At 47.0% G+C, this 17,759-nt stretch overlaps 1 protein-coding gene across 16 annotated transcripts in view; it reads right to left on the reverse strand.

The window, feature by feature from the left end:
* Positions 1-17,759, reverse strand: part of MICAL2 (microtubule associated monooxygenase, calponin and LIM domain containing 2) — a 251,221-nt gene that overhangs the window by 147,134 nt on the left and 86,328 nt on the right. For all 16 annotated transcript variants that reach the window (XR_007719270.1, XR_007719267.1, XR_007719272.1 and 13 more), the window contains 4 exons: positions 11,656-11,863; positions 7,625-7,741; positions 6,136-6,237; positions 2,196-2,351 (listed from right to left, as the gene is read on the reverse strand). Coding sequence is in view for 10 of the 16 variants with exons in the window: in XM_050757393.1 (XP_050613350.1) it covers positions 2,196-2,351; positions 6,136-6,237; positions 7,625-7,741; positions 11,656-11,863 (583 nt within the window). In the remaining 6 variants the exon portion in view is untranslated. The remainder of the gene's footprint in view (positions 1-2,195; positions 2,352-6,135; positions 6,238-7,624; positions 7,742-11,655; positions 11,864-17,759) is intronic.

Raw genomic sequence — 17,759 nt, forward strand, 5'->3', positions numbered from 1 at the left:
GGATACAGGCATCAATGCAGAGGGCCCCCAGGAGAATCAGGAAGGTCACAACTGTCACTGTCTGAGGGCACTGTTGTGAAACAATGGCCGAAGGTGACAACCACAGCAAAGTTTAAAGGAAGTTCACTGAAACGTGGAAAAACACACTCAATGTCCTGCTCTCATTTATATTGAGTGGCTTAAATAGTTACTTTCTTGGGTTTTAGGGGAAGGGAGGGTTGGAGGATTCTCAAATCATTCAAAAGGACACCATATGTTGGCAGGAAATATTCAAGCTTTTAATGAAATAATGCAATGGAGGTGAAACTCAGAGGGTCATGCAGTGGGCACACACCCTCGTGGCCAGTGAGAGGTACAATCTCGCTCAACAACTAATGCCATTCCTAGAAAATGATCTTAAATATCTGTAACAGTAAATAACTGGAAGGCCTACATCAGAGGTCAGCAAGTTTGTGTGTGTGTGTATGACAGACCAGCTAGGAAATATTTCTGGCCGGTGGGCCCTATGGTCTCTTTCATGACCTCTCATGGTGGAAGCAGCCACCAACAGTCATGTAAAGAAATGTGTGGCTGGGTGACCATCAGCTTTTATGTATGGATGCTGAAATCTGATTTTTAAATCATCTTTATATATCATAAAATATTTTTTTGTTTTCTTCAGCCTATATATATAACCATTCTTAGCTCGAAGGCAGTATAGAACCATGTGGCCAGCCATAGTTTGCTAATCCTTGGTTTCAATGCTTAGGCAGTGACAATACATCAATTTGATGAGATCCTCCACAGCCCCTAAAAGTGACCACCAGGAGGATGATGTTTGGAATGTGACGCTGAATGAGAAAAGCTGAATAGTGTGGACACCGTGATTTGAGCTGCAGTCATGTAACAAGCAAGCATGCCGGTGGAAAATGACAGAAAAGGAGTAGGTGAGTCTGAAGACTATTCCTGTGTGAGGTGGTCAGATTGTGGATGATTTATTTTCTGTATAAAGATTTTATTTAACATTGTTATTCCATTGCTTTTCAAGGAGAAATACGTGGGGTTTTTTTGTTTTTGGTTTTTGAGACAGTCTCACTCTGTCAACCAGGGTGGAGTGCAGTGGTGCAATTTCGGCTCACTGCAACCTCCGCCTTCCGGATTCAAGCGATTTTCCTGCCTCAGCCTCCTGGGTATGCTGGGACTACAGGTGTGTGCCACCACGCCCCGCTAATTTTTTTGTATTTGTAGTACAGATGAGGTTTCACCATGTTAGCCAGGATGGTCCCGATCTCCTGGCCTCATGATCCGCCTGGCTTGGCCTCCCAAAGTGCTGGGATTACAGGCATGAGCCACCGCACCCGGCCGAAATAAATGTTTTTAATCAGGTTAAGAAGAAAGGAAAAATATCTGGAATTTGCTTAATTGGAGACAGGCGACTCATCCCCCTTTCCCCTCACCCTGTTTTTCTCTGCTGTCCCTATTGCCACCTGATGAGTCACTGGTTTATTTGTGTTTTGACTGTCTATTCTCGTAGAACATAAGCCCAAGAGGGAGGGATTGTGTTTTGCTCACTGCTCGTTCTCAAGCCCTAGAACAGCATCTGGCACATAGTAGGCATTCAATAAGTATTAGTTGAGTGAATGAATCAATACCTCCTATCCTCTAGGCCTGTGGCCGGGTGACAACTGGTGCCAGTACAGGTTATGTTCCTGGGCATACCTGGATGTCCCTCTTGGGGAAGGGCAACTGCTGCATTGCACAAAAGCACCTGGGAACCTTCAGGAACCATCCATAGGTGACTGGCTCCCTCCTCAGCATTCCCTAAATATCCTGCTGACTTCGGGCGCAGTGCTGGCCACCTGCCTTAGGATGGTTTACACAGATATCCCTTACTGGACAGGGAGCCACTGTGGGAGGGATGGTGTCAACCTCCACTTTGTACCCCACAACACTGAGAATTGACACGTAATGAGCACTCAGCAAATGTCCACTATCTCCTTTCATGTACAACATCTAGAACATTCCCTCAAGAATCTCTCTTGTCCCAGAAGGAATCCTGTCTGTATTCACTGTCCTAGGGAAAATCGTTACTTCCACTGTATCAGAGTGAGTCCCTCCAGGCCCAAGAGCCCAGAAAGCCAGCATACGCCTCTGCACACCTTAGAAACTGCAAACTTTAGACCTTGGCCTGGTTGGGAGAAAGGTGAAGGTCCCACCTGTTTCTTCTTTAAGGTCCTGAAAAAATTTCTGATTGAAGATGAAAGCCACGCCGCTAATCTCTTCCACCTTGGCCTCTGCTGTGCTGTTTCTGTTTATGAAGTTGGCGGTGATGGCAATTGCCAGCTTCCCACGGAATTCTTTTCTTCTGAACCCTGCATGAGGAGAAAGGAAAAAGTGTGTCTATCTTCTGGATTTGGTGTGAAAACTGAAAATGATTATTGGGAGAGCTGTTCCCAGATGCCTCCCAGGCCGGAGAAACCAGGATTCTGGATCTCTAGAGGACAGGAGTGGGCAGAAATGCTGAGGTTTGCTCCCAAGGCCTTTAAAAGTCCGTGAGATTTTGTCCTTTTCTAAAACCTATAGGACTTGGTTAGGCTTCAACAAACAGAAGGCCAAAGGGATCCTTCCCAACAGGCAGTCACAGGGCGCACCCTTTTAAGGATGTGTCAGGCATTGTTGCTAGATACACTCATGAGAGACCCGCACACACTTTGAATTTATAGCATTAAAACTCCTCTGTTAGCATTTCTCATGGTGCCACCACCCCTGGCCCCCTTGAAAAGTAGATTACGCAGGACAGGGATTTTAACAAAGTTTCTTTGTATCTCCATTTTTGGGGGCTGTATTATGTCCCTCTCCAACACACACACACAAATTCATGTGTTGAAGTCCTAACCCCAGTACCTCAGTATGTGACTCTATTGGAAACAGCGTCATTACAGGTGTAATTAGCTAAGATGAGGTCATACTGGAGTAGGGTGGGACCCAGCTTACTCCAGTATGACTGGTGTCCTTTGAAAAGAGGAAAATAGTGCACCAGTTCCCAGTAAGTGGCACTTAGTACATCTGCAATGCATATATAAATGAATAGATGGCATTCTAGCTCTCATTCATTTTTTGTTTTGTTTTGCTTTGCTTTTCAGACAGGGTCTCACTCTGTTGCCCAAGCTGGAGAGCAGTGGTGCCAATCATGGCTGACTGCAGTCTCGACCTCCCAGGGTCAAGCGATCCTCTCACCTCAGCTGGCAAGTAGCTGGGACAATAGGCATGTGTCACCATGACTGGCTTATTTTTTTTTAACTGTTTGTGGAAACAGGGTTTCATCATGTTGCCCAGCCTTAGTGCTCTAATTCTTGTTTTCAATGATTTACATTAAAATTGCTCTTGAATGGCAGTGCTATGGAGGATCATAGCAGCTGGTGCAGGGTAAATGCCCCAGATAGCAATAACTGAAGCATACCTTTAGAATGACCCTGTATGGCTGATGCACCTGAATGTGTGTTCTGAGCTGGGGAATCCAGGAGTGGCCAACCCCAAAACTTGTTCCTTCTCTATGAGGGACATTTGAGCTCCTGGCCCATCCTGTAGAACATGGACCATACAGGGGGATCCAGGCCCTGAGTTCTGGGTTGGATGAAGGTTGACAGGTGGAGGTTAAGAGGAGGGTGTTAAGTGAAAATGCTGTATAAACTGCCCACTGTTTACAAGCAGTTGTGGTTTTCCTGCCCGGGCTGCCACCACTGGGCTGTGAGGTTGTGCTGTCCAGCCCGCCGCCATTGGACCATTTCTGTAGGGAAGCCGGGTCACCTGTCCAGCCCACCGCCACTGGACTCTCTCCCTTGTGAATCCCTAATAAAACCCCATGTCTGTTTTGCTGGCTCTTGGTCTCTGCTTTGGCCTCTTAAACTTGGTACTTTCCCTATTGAGGTTAATGGGGGTTCGACATAACAGATGGTCACTTTTCAACAGTGTGTCTCCCTCCTAGTCCCCCATCTTGCTGTCATCTGACCTTTCCTGAGTGCCCCTGCCCCAGGCATGCTGTGTACTTGGTGTAACGCCAGGTGCCTGTCACACAGGTGCAGACCTCCAGATATAACCTTTCCTTAGCCACCTTTGGGAATACCCTGCACACCTGCTCGCCATATACTCCAGCCTCACATTGATTCTCAACTATCTGTCAAAAATCCCTTTTAGTGACAACCTTGGGTTTCTTTCTCTTTCTTTCTTTCTTTCTTTCTTTCTTTCTTTCTTTCTTTCTTTCTTTCTTTCTTTCTTTCTTTCTTTCTTTCTTTCCTTTCTCTTTCTCTCTCTCTCTCTCTCTCTCTCTTTCTTTCTTTCTTTCTTTCTTTCTTTCTTTCTTTTTTTTCTTTTGAGATGGAGTCTTGCTCTGTCGCCTGGGCTGCAGTGCAGTGGTGTGATCTTGACTCACTGCAACCTCTGCCTCCTGGGTTCAAGCGATTCTCCTGCCTCAGCCTCCCGAGTAGCTGTGATTATAGGCGTGAGCCACCGTGCCCGGCTAATTTTTTGTATTTTAGTAGAGACAGGGTTTCACCGTGTTAGCCAGGATGGTCTTGATCTCCTGACCTTGTGATCCACCCACCTCAGCCTCCCAAAGTGCTGGGATTACAGGCGTGAGCCACCGCGCCTGGCCAACAACCTTGGGTTTCTATTCAATAGCCCTCCTTTAAGTTGTCTTTCATTAGACCTTTGTCAAAAGGGTCAGCAATGGCCATTATTCTCATCTAGCATTTCTTAGCTGGGGGTGATTTTGTTCCCAGAAGCCACTTGGCGACGTGTGGAGACATATTTGGTTGTCGCACCTAGGGGTGCTACCAGTGTCTGGGGGACCAGAGGCCAGGGATGCTGCTAAACACCCTGCAATGCACAGGGCAGTCTCTGTGACGAAGAATGGTGTGGTCCCAAATGTCTGCGGTATTGATACTGAGAAGCCCTGCTCTAGTTTACCTGTTTGGCCCTGAGTGGCTCAAATGGCTCCATCAATTTCCACCCTTCTTTCCATGTTCATGATATGCCCAACTATACTCAAGCTGACAATGGGTCCTGGATTCTCAAATATTCTAACTTACACTGTCATCAAATGTGCAAATTCCAACAGTACTACACCCAAGTCGGCAGTTTGCCTGTCAGGTATTGATGACCGATGGTTGGGGAGGTGGATATGGAAGGTGAAAGGGGGATGGTAAACAGCCCCGGTTATGTGGCAGATGGGAAGGTCCTGGGCCAGGCGGCCCATAAATCCTGAGTTTTCTAAGATCAGCCCTGTTCCAGGGAGCATGTCCCATCCTCAGAGTGATGTGTCCTCTCAGTCAGGCATCTGCAGCCTGTGGCTCTTGAGGTGGCAGGCTCAAAAAGCAGAACTGCCCTAATCTAAGAGATGCCATCTGGGGCCACATTGTTTACAACCCGTGGTCTCAATTTAGCATGGTTAGTATCAATGAGTACAGCCTGTGGGTGGATCAGTCTTGGCATTAGGGTGGAGGGGGTGGAAGCATTTCCTGGCAATGGGGTTTCTCTCAAACCTGACTGGATCTTACCCCAAGAAAGATACTATGCTTCAGCTTTAGAACTCAGAGAAGTGTGGCCTTTGTACCTTGACAGTTTGGCAAGACATACCTGCCTGCCCAGCAGTGGGTGTACTTAAAAGTTACAAAAAGAAGTGAGTTCCTCCTTCAAGTATAAATATTACATTTGAAAGTAAGCAAATACCATTAATAGTACTATAAAAATGTTTATCTTAGCTGAAGTAAGTATGAAAGTGCTTGGCACCACGGCTCACCCTCCAGGACGTGCTCAATAAGGGATGTTCATTTTCTCCCCCATGGCACTTTATCTTTATGAAGCATTTTCACACACTAGTCCTTTCCCAGCCTGCATAACAACACTTTGAAAGGGTTCTGTGATCCACATCTTACAGGTGAGAAAACTGAGGTTCAGACGGAATGAGATGGCTGTCCCCTGAATTGCCCACCCCACAGGTGGATGGGCTGCTCTACCTGGAGAGGGACAGGACAGTCTGCGCTCCTATCAGGACCTCCATCCAGCTCTGGCATCTGCATCTTGCCCACTTTCTCCAACTCTTCCCCAATGTACCCTCTCCCATTCCCATCCCCCCATTCCCACAAGAAGAGTCTTCACCTTCCAGGGTGTTCCTGCGGCCATCGGCACCAATGATGACGTCAAACTCAAACTCCGACAGAGAATGGTCTGCAGGGAGAAATTCTGCCCGCCAGCCAATTTCTACCAGGACAGAGAAATGAGATGAGTTGGCAGAGAGAGGTGGGAAGAGAGTGATTATAACCCCTGTGTGGTGGCTGTGAGAAATGGACAGTGCAGCCAGGTCTATGCATCCCAGAGAGAGCCTCCAGGGGAAAGGCTAGAGCAGTGCAGATTCACTCTCTAATCTGGTGTCCTCTGACCTGAGTGTCAGTTCAATCCAGGATGAAGTAAACCAGCAACACCAACTCCATGCCTGGTTTTGCTGGCCTCCGCCAGGAGTCTATCCTCAGTGCTCCATAAACTACTCTCATTTGCACCTTATTTTTCTCAACAGAGTCCACCATCTTCTCTTCACATTCTCCCACGTTCTTCAGTGATTCTCATTGCTAAACAGACCCAAAAGGATGTATAGGGTGTAAGGAAACCAGTTTTAATTTCTATTGCATGCTCAAAATGTTCTATTGTACAGTACACTGTCTTTTATTTTTTTAAAAATTCAGGTGAAGCCTGGATAATTAAGATTTAATGTCCACCAGAGGTCTGGAAAAGGTTAAGATTACAGTCTCTGAATGCCAAATGGTGAATGCTGTCCTGCTCCAAAAGCTAACTAAAGCCTCCCCTAAATTTTCAAATAATCTGGGCAGAGAACAGGATAAAACAGAAATGTACCCTAAGCAGGGAACTACAAGGTCTCTGACACTAATCTGGTCCCAAACTCAAAGCCCTTCCCAGGCAGTAGACGATTTTAATAAGTAAGATGCAGAGGCATCTGGAATAAACTCTCTGACCATGGTGTGTATAAGGGATAAGAATTTAAACAAACATGCTAAAAGGAAAAAAGAGAAACATTAAGATATGCCTATGTGGGTGAATATCATAGTTTATAAATGATACCTCAGTATGGTTAAGAGTATTATATATAAAATAACATCTTGAACCTTATTTCACAGTTGCTCTAGAAGCTTCACTTCACTGGATTTTAAAATGTGCCATGGGTATAACAAGTACAACCACATATCTATGTGTGAAACACACACACAGCTTGAAGAACATGTGAATGAACCTTACCAAACAACCAAATCTATGTCTTCTGTCCTACTTATTGATTAGATTTCCTTTGCCAAAGTAGCATCCCCTTGGGACAGGGTAACCAAATTATAGGTTTAATGGCTTAATCATAAATACCCTCGGAACCAAAGAGCAAACCTAAAGTCATAGCAATGGTAAAAAAACAAAAACAAAAACAAAAAACAAACAAACAAAAAACAGTAAAATACTCTTCAGTGGCGTTATGCCAACCAGCTCTCAATAAGCATAACTCTTACAGAAACACCCTCTGGAAGCAGCAAATGGGATTTCTATTTTGTAGTATCTGCTTTCTAGGCAGAAAAGGAACATTATACTGTACTTTGATTTTCTTGATCTTCAGGAGGCTCTAGAACCTTCACGAACTCCACATTCACATGGATCTCAACTCCCAGCATCAGGGCCACCTTGAACAGGATGAGCTGTAGTTGGCGAATACCTGTCAGGCAGGAAGGAGAGAGGAACTGTCATAGCAATGCCTGAACACCACCTATATGCAGAATGCTACGTAATCACTGCTGCTCAGTGACCTTTGAGCACAGCAATATACCAACAATGATCATTACTGAGCCGGATTATGCACCAAGAGCTCTACGTTTTCTCGTCTAACTCTTACAGCGGCCCTTTGGAATCGTTATTCTCATTCTGTAGATGAGAAACTGAGGCTTAACAAGGTTAAGTGACTTGCTCAAGGAGACACAGAGCAAAGCTAGAACGTGGACTCATGTCGGTCCAATTTCTAGACCCTGTTCTAGCTGCTGGATGATGCTGTAACAAGAGAGACTCTGCCTTTCCAGGCTCCTTCCCCAGCTGGGCTCTAGGTTTGATGAAGTGAAGATGGAAAGAGGAGTAGGCAAAGACAGAGTAAGGGGCCTCAGTGAAGTACTTGATCAGTGACTCATTAGATGGGGCCTATGCCTCAGCTCTTAGACATCCAGTGGTGAGGAGTGGGTAGGAAATTCTCCCTACAAAGCTGGGTCATGGTTCCCCATCTCTTACCCACATTTCAAAACTCCCACAGTGAGTAGAATCTCATTTCTCTGTTTTGTCTCCTGCCATTCAGCACAAATGGGTATGCCTCCAAATACTTTTCTGCAGAGTGAAAAGTTTTAAACTTTTGTTTGTTTGTTTGTTTGTTTGTTTGAGATGGAGTCTCACTCTGTTGCCCAGGCTGGAGTGCAGTGGTGCAGTCTCGGCTCACTGCAAGCTCCGCCTCCCGGGTTCATGCCATTCTCCTGCCTCAGCCTCCTGAGTAGCTAGGACCACAGGCACTCGCTACCATGCCCAGCTAATTTTTTGTAATTTTAGTATTGACAGGGTTTCACCATGTTAGCCAGGATGGTCTCGATCTCCTGACCTTGTGATCTGCCCGCCTCAGCCTCCCAAATTGCTGGGATTACAGGTGTGAGCCACCACACCCAACCAGAAGTTTGAAACTTTCTGTGGGCCCTTCTGTATTTGGTGGGCTTGACTCATTTAGCATTTATTGAGCATCTATACTGTGCCAGGTGCCATGCTAGGCACAGGAGATACAGAACATGCCTTCTAATGGAGGGAACATAGGTAAACAGAATGGGGCAAGACATGGTGGTTGGGGGAGGGTGGCAGTGGTAGAACAGGGCCTTAGTTGGGGTCCTGAAAGCCAAGAGAGGAGGGACTAAGAATATCAAATCCCACAGAGAGATGAAGGACTGTGAAGGTGACAAGAGGCCAGTGAACTTGGGGGTTTGGGAGCTTTTGGAGACCCTGGTGAAAATCTCTTTAGCACAGTGGTGGGGAACACAGCAGACTGCGAGGTTAGGAGGTTTGAATGGAAAGTATAGACCAAGTCTACGCCCTTCTTTGTAGAATAAATACCTTATGGCAAGGAAAGGTGGTGGGGCAACAATAGGGCTGGAGGTCTGGCATGAGGGGAGGAGCAGGAAGACTCAGTGACGAGGCAGGTGGAAAGGAAGGAAGGAAGCCAGAGGGACTGGAACTGGAAAGGAGGTGCCAGCTGTGATTTGGCATGACACATGAGGAAGGAATGGGTGCTGGGGCAGCAGCAGAGAGAAGCGGGCCTAGACCAGGAGCACTGGAGGGAGGCTATCTGCTAGTAATGAGGTCACCGTGCTGGAGGTTTGGAATGGCCACAATGGGAAGTGGAGGAGGATGTTAACACAGACAAGGAGAACTGCTGAGCAGTGCTGAGTATGATGATGTAGCTGGGGCTAGAGATGTGGCTGGGGTGATCCAAAGCCAATCAGCTTAAAAAGCCCAATCCACCTCCTGCCACGAACCACCCTACCAGGGGAGGCCTGACCTTTCCTTATAGTTATGAGGTTCCTACTCAGTCTGGTTCTAGCACACAGTAGGCGCTCAATAAATTCTCCTTGCCTCTTTTCTCACAAGTACTAGAGCTACCCTTGACAATGATCATTCTGACTGTCTCCATGTTATTTCTAGAGTCCCACCAGCACTACGGCACGCTGCAGTATTTCCAAGGACTAGGGGTTCAATTAAAGCCCCGTCAATGAGGGCAGAGAAGGGTTCCTGGCCAGGAAGCCAGCCCAACCAGCCCAGGGCCCCACAAGGCATCCTGGTACCTGGCTCTGCCCCACAAGAGAACTTGATGAGAAAGCGGTGCTCAATACAGTGGTTCTAAATTGGTAACCCACATACATTCTTCCATGGGTGGGAGAGCACATCTTGAAAGCTGACACCGCAGCTCTCTGAGTAAATCCAAATTTCCACTAGACTCCTGGAATTTTCTCATCTCAAAGTGGGAATAAATTCTGGGGCCACAGCTGGTAAATTCTCCTGTGTCTGAATAAATTATACCCTACGTGACTGATAATTCTCTCCAGTTGTTCCCGCCCAAGCCTCATTCCTTTTTCCCATCAATTCTTGTCCTCATAAGAACATGGCTCTCAGGGCCCGCCTCCCAACCATCTCTACAGAGAAACACTGGTTGGGAGAAAGCAGCTTTTAATTCTGAAGTCTGGGGACCATGGCTGCTTCTTGCTCACTGTACAGCATGGGATGCAAAGCATTTTCCTGAGCACTTACTATGTGCTAGGCACAGTGCTAAGCACATTACAAACTTGACCTCATTTAATCTTCTCAGCAATTCTAGGAGACAGAAATTAATCACACTTTACAGGAGATAAAATTGAGGCTTGAAGAGTGTAAGGGATTTTCCCCAAGTCACATAGAAATGGAAGAGACATATTTTGGACCCAAATCTGTTCAAACTCTTGAGCTTTCCCCATAGTGTTAACCTCCCTTTCATGGGTCACTATTGCTATACAATCATCCCTGCGTATATGCTGGAGAACCCCTGAGTATACCAAAATCCACGCATACTTAAGTCCTACAGTTGGCCCTGTGGAATTCAAGTATACAAAAAGTCGGCTTTCTATATAGGTGGGTTTTACCTCCTGCAGGTGTTTGGTTGAAAAAAACTGAGGTATAAGTGGACCCTTGCAGTTCACACCAGTGTTGGTCAAGGGTCAGCTGCATAGAAAACAGCGAAAGACCTCCCCGCTGCAAAGCTGCAGGAAGGGAGTCTGCCTTTCCCAAAACCTGTCTGCACATACCTAGTCCTGAGAGCTCTAGGCTTGAGGAACATCAGAGCAGAAGGGCCTCAGCACTCATCTCTCCCTATATGAGCATTCAGGGATGCCCAGGACCTGAAGTCCACGTTCTCTATTTTCCTTCCTATTCTGGCTGAAGTCCCACCATGATGTTCTCTCTCTCTTTTTAAAACTCGGATTTTTAAAACTTTGGTATGGGATCCATCAGGAAACAAGGATCCAATTGTTTCTTTCCTCTGCTCTAAAACCTGCCATGGCTCCCCAGCAACACCAGCACAATGTCCAAACTCCTTTGTATGGAGGGTCTTGACTATCTGGCCCATTAATGGTTTTGTGTGGCCCCTTCCTCCATATTCCTTTAGCAAGTGTAACTAACCCTATTAAAGCACATTACCACCAACAAAATCTCAATGAGCTCCGTCAGGGTACAGACTATGCTATTTACCTCTGCCTCTGTTTCTCTGTTTCACTCATTCATCCAACAGATGTTTATCAAGCATCCGCTATGAGTCAAGCATTCTTTCATGTCCTGGAGATAGTCTGGTGATTAAGGCATACTGCAGTCCCTGACCTCATGGTGCTTACAGTCCACTGGGGGATAACCCAGGGCCCAGAACAAGGCACAAAGGAGGCCTTTTACTAGATGTCTGTTAGTCTGATATATGGTGTCCCCAGGGACTAAGATGGAACAAGCTGGGGACTCCTACACATGCAGAGATATGTCTTACCCAGGGTCAGTCCCCTCCCTTCATGGGATATCACTATAGACTCCACTCACTGATATGGTCGATGGAGCCAGCACAGAACTTCCCGTAGAACTTCTTGGCTCCCAGGCCCCGAAGGTCGTGGATGGTGAAAGGCCAGAGGTGTAGCACATTGTTCCGGGAGAAGGTGTCCCTCTTCTCCACCACGACCACTTTGGCTCCCAGGTAGGCAAGTTCAATGGCAGTGCGCAAGCCACAGGGTCCTCCCCCAACAATGAGACACTGCAGAGGTGAGAGAGGAGAGAGTCTTGGTAACCTCTAGCATCACAGACACGAACCCCCAGTCAGCAGGGAAACTGAGGCACAAACCCCACTCTTCCTGAACCAATCAGCAAGTGCAAGCTGTGTACCTGTTAGGGCCTGTCATTCATCCACCCAATGTACCTTACCTGTGGGCTTACCATGCACCAGCCACTGCGCGAAGCCCTGTGAGGAGTGTAGAGGTAAAGGGACTTGGCAAGGAGGCACAGTAAGATGCACATGAAGTTCAGAGTCAAAGTGAACTGGGGTTAAGTCCCAGCTCCAGTATTTGACCACTTAGTTTCCTTATCTGTGTGGGTCTACTACTCTGCTCATAAGGTTATTGTAAATAAGATCACTTTTAAAAAGCATATGGTACATCTTTGTGGTCTTGAATTAAGTAATAGTGTCTTAGATATAACAGGAAAAGCACAAACAACTAAAGAAAAAACAAATGGGACTTCAAAATTAAAACTTGGTGCTTCCAAGACCACCATCAAGAAAGTGAAAAGACAACCACAGAGAAGGGAGAAAATAGTTGCAAATCATATATCTGATATGGGACCTGTATCCACAATATATAAAAGATGTACAACTCAATAATAAAAATACAAATAGCCCCACTAAAGACTGGGCAAAGACCTTTCTTCAGAGAAGATATACAAATGGTCACTAAGTACATGAAAAGATGCTCAACCCCATTTGCCTTCAGGCAAATGCAAATTAAAGCCACGGTGAGAAATCACTTCACACCTACTAGGATGACTATGATAGAAAAGAGAACAGCAAGTGTGGTGAGGATATGGAAAAACTGAAATCCTCATACATGGCTGGTGGGAAAATAAATTGGTGCAGATACATGAAAACAGTGTGGCCATTCCTCCAAAAGTTAAACATAGAGGTTTAAACCATAGGAGCCAGCAATTCCACTCCTAGATATATATACCCAAGAGAAAAGAAAACATGTTCACACAAAAGCCTGTACGTGACTGTTCATGGCAGCATAATTCATAATAGCCCCAAAGAAAAAGCAACCTAAATGGCCACCACTGATGAAGAAACCAAATGTTGTATATCCATACAATGGAATATTCAGCCATGAAAAGGAAAGAAATTCGAATATACAAATGAACCTTAAAAACACTGTGCTAAGTGAAAGAAACTAGATACAAAAGGACACATATTGTATTTTGTTTATATGAAATGTCCAGAATAGGCAAATCTATGAGACAAAAGTGGATTAGTGATTGCCAGTAAATGGGGGAGGGAGAATTGGGGAATGACCACTAATGGACACAGGGTATATTTTTGGGAGGTTCTGGAATTAGATAGTGGTGATGGTTGCATAACTTTGTAAATATACTAAAACCACCGAATTGTGTACAATAAGAGGGTAAATGTGAATTATGTCATAATAAAAAACAGTACATGAGAAAAAAACATGGTACAGAGCTTGGCACGTACTAGTGTAAATGGTGTCATTCTTATTGCTGAAATCTAGGCCCTGTCTTCTGGGAATTCTCAGGCTAGGGATAAAATACATAACTTATGAAATAAATAACTAGAACCTCACGTGGCTGTTTTTTTCTGGAGCCCAGAGGGAAAAGCTAATCGTGCCTGGTAGGTTGGAAAGGATTTTCACAGAGGAGAGTCTTTAAAATTATTACTTTAGCCTACATTTGTTGAGCACTTACTATGGATCAAACGGCTTCAAGTGCTTTCTGTGTTTTAGCTCTTAATCCTCACAACAAATCTAAGCAACTATTATGGTGCCCCTTTCACAGATGGGGAAATGGAGGCACAAAGCAGCTGCTTAATTGGCTCATGCTTTTACAGATTGAAAGGGGGAGAGCTGGGATTCAAACCCAGGTAGTCTGATTCCAAAGCCCACCGTGTTGGACTGCTTCTGGTTTGCCAGGAATAAAAAAGAAAAAAGAACATTTCAACAGAGGTAACTGCCCTTTTCAAAGAGAAAGAGAAAGAAGGTCAAGGTGGATGGAGAGAAGGATATTTTGGGAGAAGAGACGGGAAGGAGAGAAAAGAGAGTTGGTCTGGAGCCAAATGGTGAAAGTTCTTTTTTGTTTTTTTTTTGGTTTGTTTGTTTGTTTTTAAGACACAGTTTCACTCTTGTTGCCCAGGCTGGAGTGCAATGATATAATTTTGGCTCACCGCAACCTCTGCCTCCTGGGTTCAAGTGCTTCTCCTGCCTTAGCCTCTGAGTAGCTGGGATTACAGGCAAGCACCACCATGCCTGGCTAATTTTTTTGCATTTTTAGTAGAGATGGGGTTTCTCCACGTTGGTCAGGCTGGTCTTGAACTCCCAACCTCAGGTGATCCGCCCACCTTGGCCTCCCAAAGTGCTGGGATTACAGGCGTGAGCCACCGCGCCCAGCTGGTGAAAGTCTTAAGTGCCAAAGGCATATTTTACGACCTTGGTCCTGTTGGCATTTGGGCCATGTGGGCAGAGGTGACAAAACAGGATTCTGCACAAGTCCCACACTCGGTCCTCAATGGACACTGCATGCTAAAAAGACAAGGATCCTTCCCCAGGGAAGACACACGATGACCTAGGAGAGCTATATTGGGCAAAAGCCTTTTCTTTCATAGAAAACCTTACGAGGAGCACCAATACTGTCTAAAACCAGAGGAAAATGGCAATACTCTGGCTGAAAGCATCAGAAGAAACTCTTTCCTAAGGCAGGAGTTTGCCTGGGGGATCTGACTACCCGCAGCAAGGCAACAAGCAAGGGCATCTGCACCACTCCTCAGTTCTTGACATTGCAGAGGCATCTGGTAACTGTCCTTCTGCTTGAGATCAAACCTTATCTTAAAAAAACACATTCCCCTTCCTCTAGCAAATGTTCCATCATCCAGTTATCACTCAGCTGGGCCTGCAGGGTCCCAGAGGGAGAGTGCAAACAAGCATATCAGGAGCTCCCACACCACAATCAGTGTGGCTTACTGGTTGGAACCTTCCAGAGAGTTTGTAGACACCTAATTAGGGGAAATGAAGTCACCACTGAGATCCAGCTCAAGACTTCAGGGAGTGAGTGGGTGTGCAAGCCCATGTGCTTCCTCTCTGGATAGAGCCACCGGGAAAGGACCAATCCCCACTTCCCAAGCCTGGCACTAGTCTCTACCTCACTCTCCACAAACAGCTGCTTGGCTTGGACATAGCCAGACAATGAGAGTCATTTCAAAGCACGACTCCAAGCCCCGACACTGGTGAGGTTTGCTTTGGGGTTAAGTCTGGATTCACTGCATTTCTTTGCAGTTAGCACATCTTTTCCTGTTTGCTGAGTTCTGTCCCTCTGGGGCCACGGATGGAGCAGGGGTAGAAGGATATGGGGTGAAGAGGGGCAGGAAAGAAGGAAGGGAGGCCCCTGCATCCTTCTGTCCACCAGGCCCGACACAGCACTGCTCCCTGGACAAGGCAGGAGATCCCTTTCCCACCGGTCAGGGGGCTGCCGTGCATTTTGCGGGCAAACAGTAGCTGGTGTACAGTTTCTGATTCTCTTGGCTAAACCTAAAATCCCATTGGCAAAAGCTCAGTTTTCCCACCATCCTGGGCCCCAGTACATATTTCGGGCCTGAAATTTCAGAGACGCCAGTCATGCCGTAATCTAAAGTCAAAGCAAATACCAACGGGCCTAATTATATAAAGGGAGAAAATTTGGTACAGATGTTATTGAGGCCAGAGAGACGGCTTGTTGGCAGAGGCCAGGCCAGGTTTTCTCTGGACGTACTTGTTGTGATTAATATGGGAACTCGTTGTTCTGACAAGAGGCCAAATACCACGGCAGCCACATGCCCGGGCAGAGGAGTGGGAGAGAGGAGGACTTCCCCAGCATGCCCACTGTAGATACTCTGGACACTGGATGTGGTCCAAACAGACCACAGATGCAAAGGCTTGTGGTAACTCGATCTGAAGGAGCTCTTTCCTCAGACCCAGCCAGGCCTTATGTCCAAGGAAGGAAAGCTTTTCATTAAAACTCAATGAGATTGTATGCTCCTTCCCCGTGCTCCCGTGAGCTCTAACCTTTCTGCTTCCCCAGAACAAGCTCTGCGAGTCATATTGTCTGTGTCTGACCCACAGCCAGTACAAGGGCTCCTCTAAGGCTGCCCCTGTCCTCTGCATTTCTGTGTGTTCAGAGCCCAGTACCAGGCCTGCTACCTAGGAGGCCTCAGCTGATAGCTGATGGATGAACTCTTCACACCCTCTCCACCTACCCAGTTCTGGCTCTGCATCCACAACTGGGATGTTCAGTTCACACCAGTTGGGGATTCACGTTTACAGAATCCCACCCAAACTAGGGGAGCCAGGGTCTGCCAGGGCCACCAGTATCATGGATGTCAGCATATCTGTGTGATCAGGTGACATAAATTATTACCCAGTGGGGAGCAGGGCAGAGCCAACACCAGCAGGAAATCCATTGTATAGATAAGCTCGGCGGTGTTCAGGCCTCCACGTTAGCACAGAGGAGAGACAAACACTACATGGAAAAATCAGCTCTTTATCAAGGGTCAGGATGGGGGGATGGTGACCAACTAACCCACAGTCAGGACACAAGGACTGGGCAGCCCCAGCTCACGTGTGACTCCTGCTCCTCCCCAGGGGGCCCTGCAAACACAACCCACTTCTTGACGTGGTGCATCTTCCAGCCGCCCCTCTCGCCAGCCCACAAGTGGACAAGTGTGCTGGGGCTATGTCAGGAATGCATAAGAGATTCAGCCCCCAGAGGGAGATGCTGAGGGGACCAAGACCTAAGCCAGGGGTTAGCAGTCTGCAGGCTTCATTTCCGCTTCTGAATCCCACCCTCGTGTTCCTTGAGAGCTGTGTGTGCAGACACTGCAGCGAGGGGGAGTGCAGAAGCCAGCACCTGACCAGGGTGTGGTGTTCTCTAGCCCGCTTACCCACCCTGCACCTCACCTAGAAAGGACGGTTGTGAGACCTCACTGCATGGTGCCCAGCACATTCTACTTGCCAGGCACTGTCCTAATTGCTTTGTGTATTTCCTCCTTGCAACTGCCCCATGAAGGTGTTATTATCATCCCCATTTTATAAGTGAAGTTAACTAAGGCACTGAAAAGTTAAGCAACTTCCTCCAGGCACCCTTATTAAGTCTCTTTTTGAGTAAAGAGGGTAAGAAATGTCTTTAAAGTCACATAATGAACAAGCTGTCAGATCTGGATTTGAACCCAGGTAGTATTGGTCCAAAGTCTATGCTCTTACCAGCTTGACTGACAGTGAAGCCCGACCTCAGTGGTGAGCTCAGGATGAAGTGAGAGGACTTGGCTCCTTCCCTGCATTGAGCACACTGCGGCCTCCTGAATGGAGCTGGGGTTCAGGCTGGGTTCACAGGGGCTCTGCATGGAACGAGCAAGCCATGTCCAGCCTGAGCTTCACGTGCTTCCACAGGGTGGGAGGTCATAGGCTGGACAAAGCTTGAGCCTGTGCAAGTCACACTGGCAGGTGCCACCACAGTGGGAGTTTGGGCTTGGATAATGCAAGCCTCCTTTGGTGAGGGTGGCCCTGGCAGCAAGCTGGGCATGGGGGAGGTCATGCATGGTGCTGTCTCCCTGGTAGCCGCAGCCCTCCCAGCACACTGACCTGCAGGCCAGCTCCCCAGGGCAGTGCACTTGTGCCAGAGACGTGCAACCATACTTCCTGGTGTGGCTCTGCAGCCTCCCTGGCTCTCAGGACCAGCCACTTATCTGAATCCAGGCAGGAAGCCCCTGGCTGTCACTGGTTTACCGTGAATAAGAACAGCTTGATTCAGAATCGCAGGATGGAGAGTTTTCAAATCCAAGGTGCCACCCACCTGCCAGAATGTGTGTGTTGGGGGAGAGTTTGCAGTAGGGGCCTGGCTGCACGGCC

This window comes from Macaca thibetana, chromosome 14, assembly GCF_024542745.1.
Source record: "Macaca thibetana thibetana isolate TM-01 chromosome 14, ASM2454274v1, whole genome shotgun sequence".
Taxonomy (NCBI): domain Eukaryota; kingdom Metazoa; phylum Chordata; class Mammalia; order Primates; family Cercopithecidae; genus Macaca; species Macaca thibetana.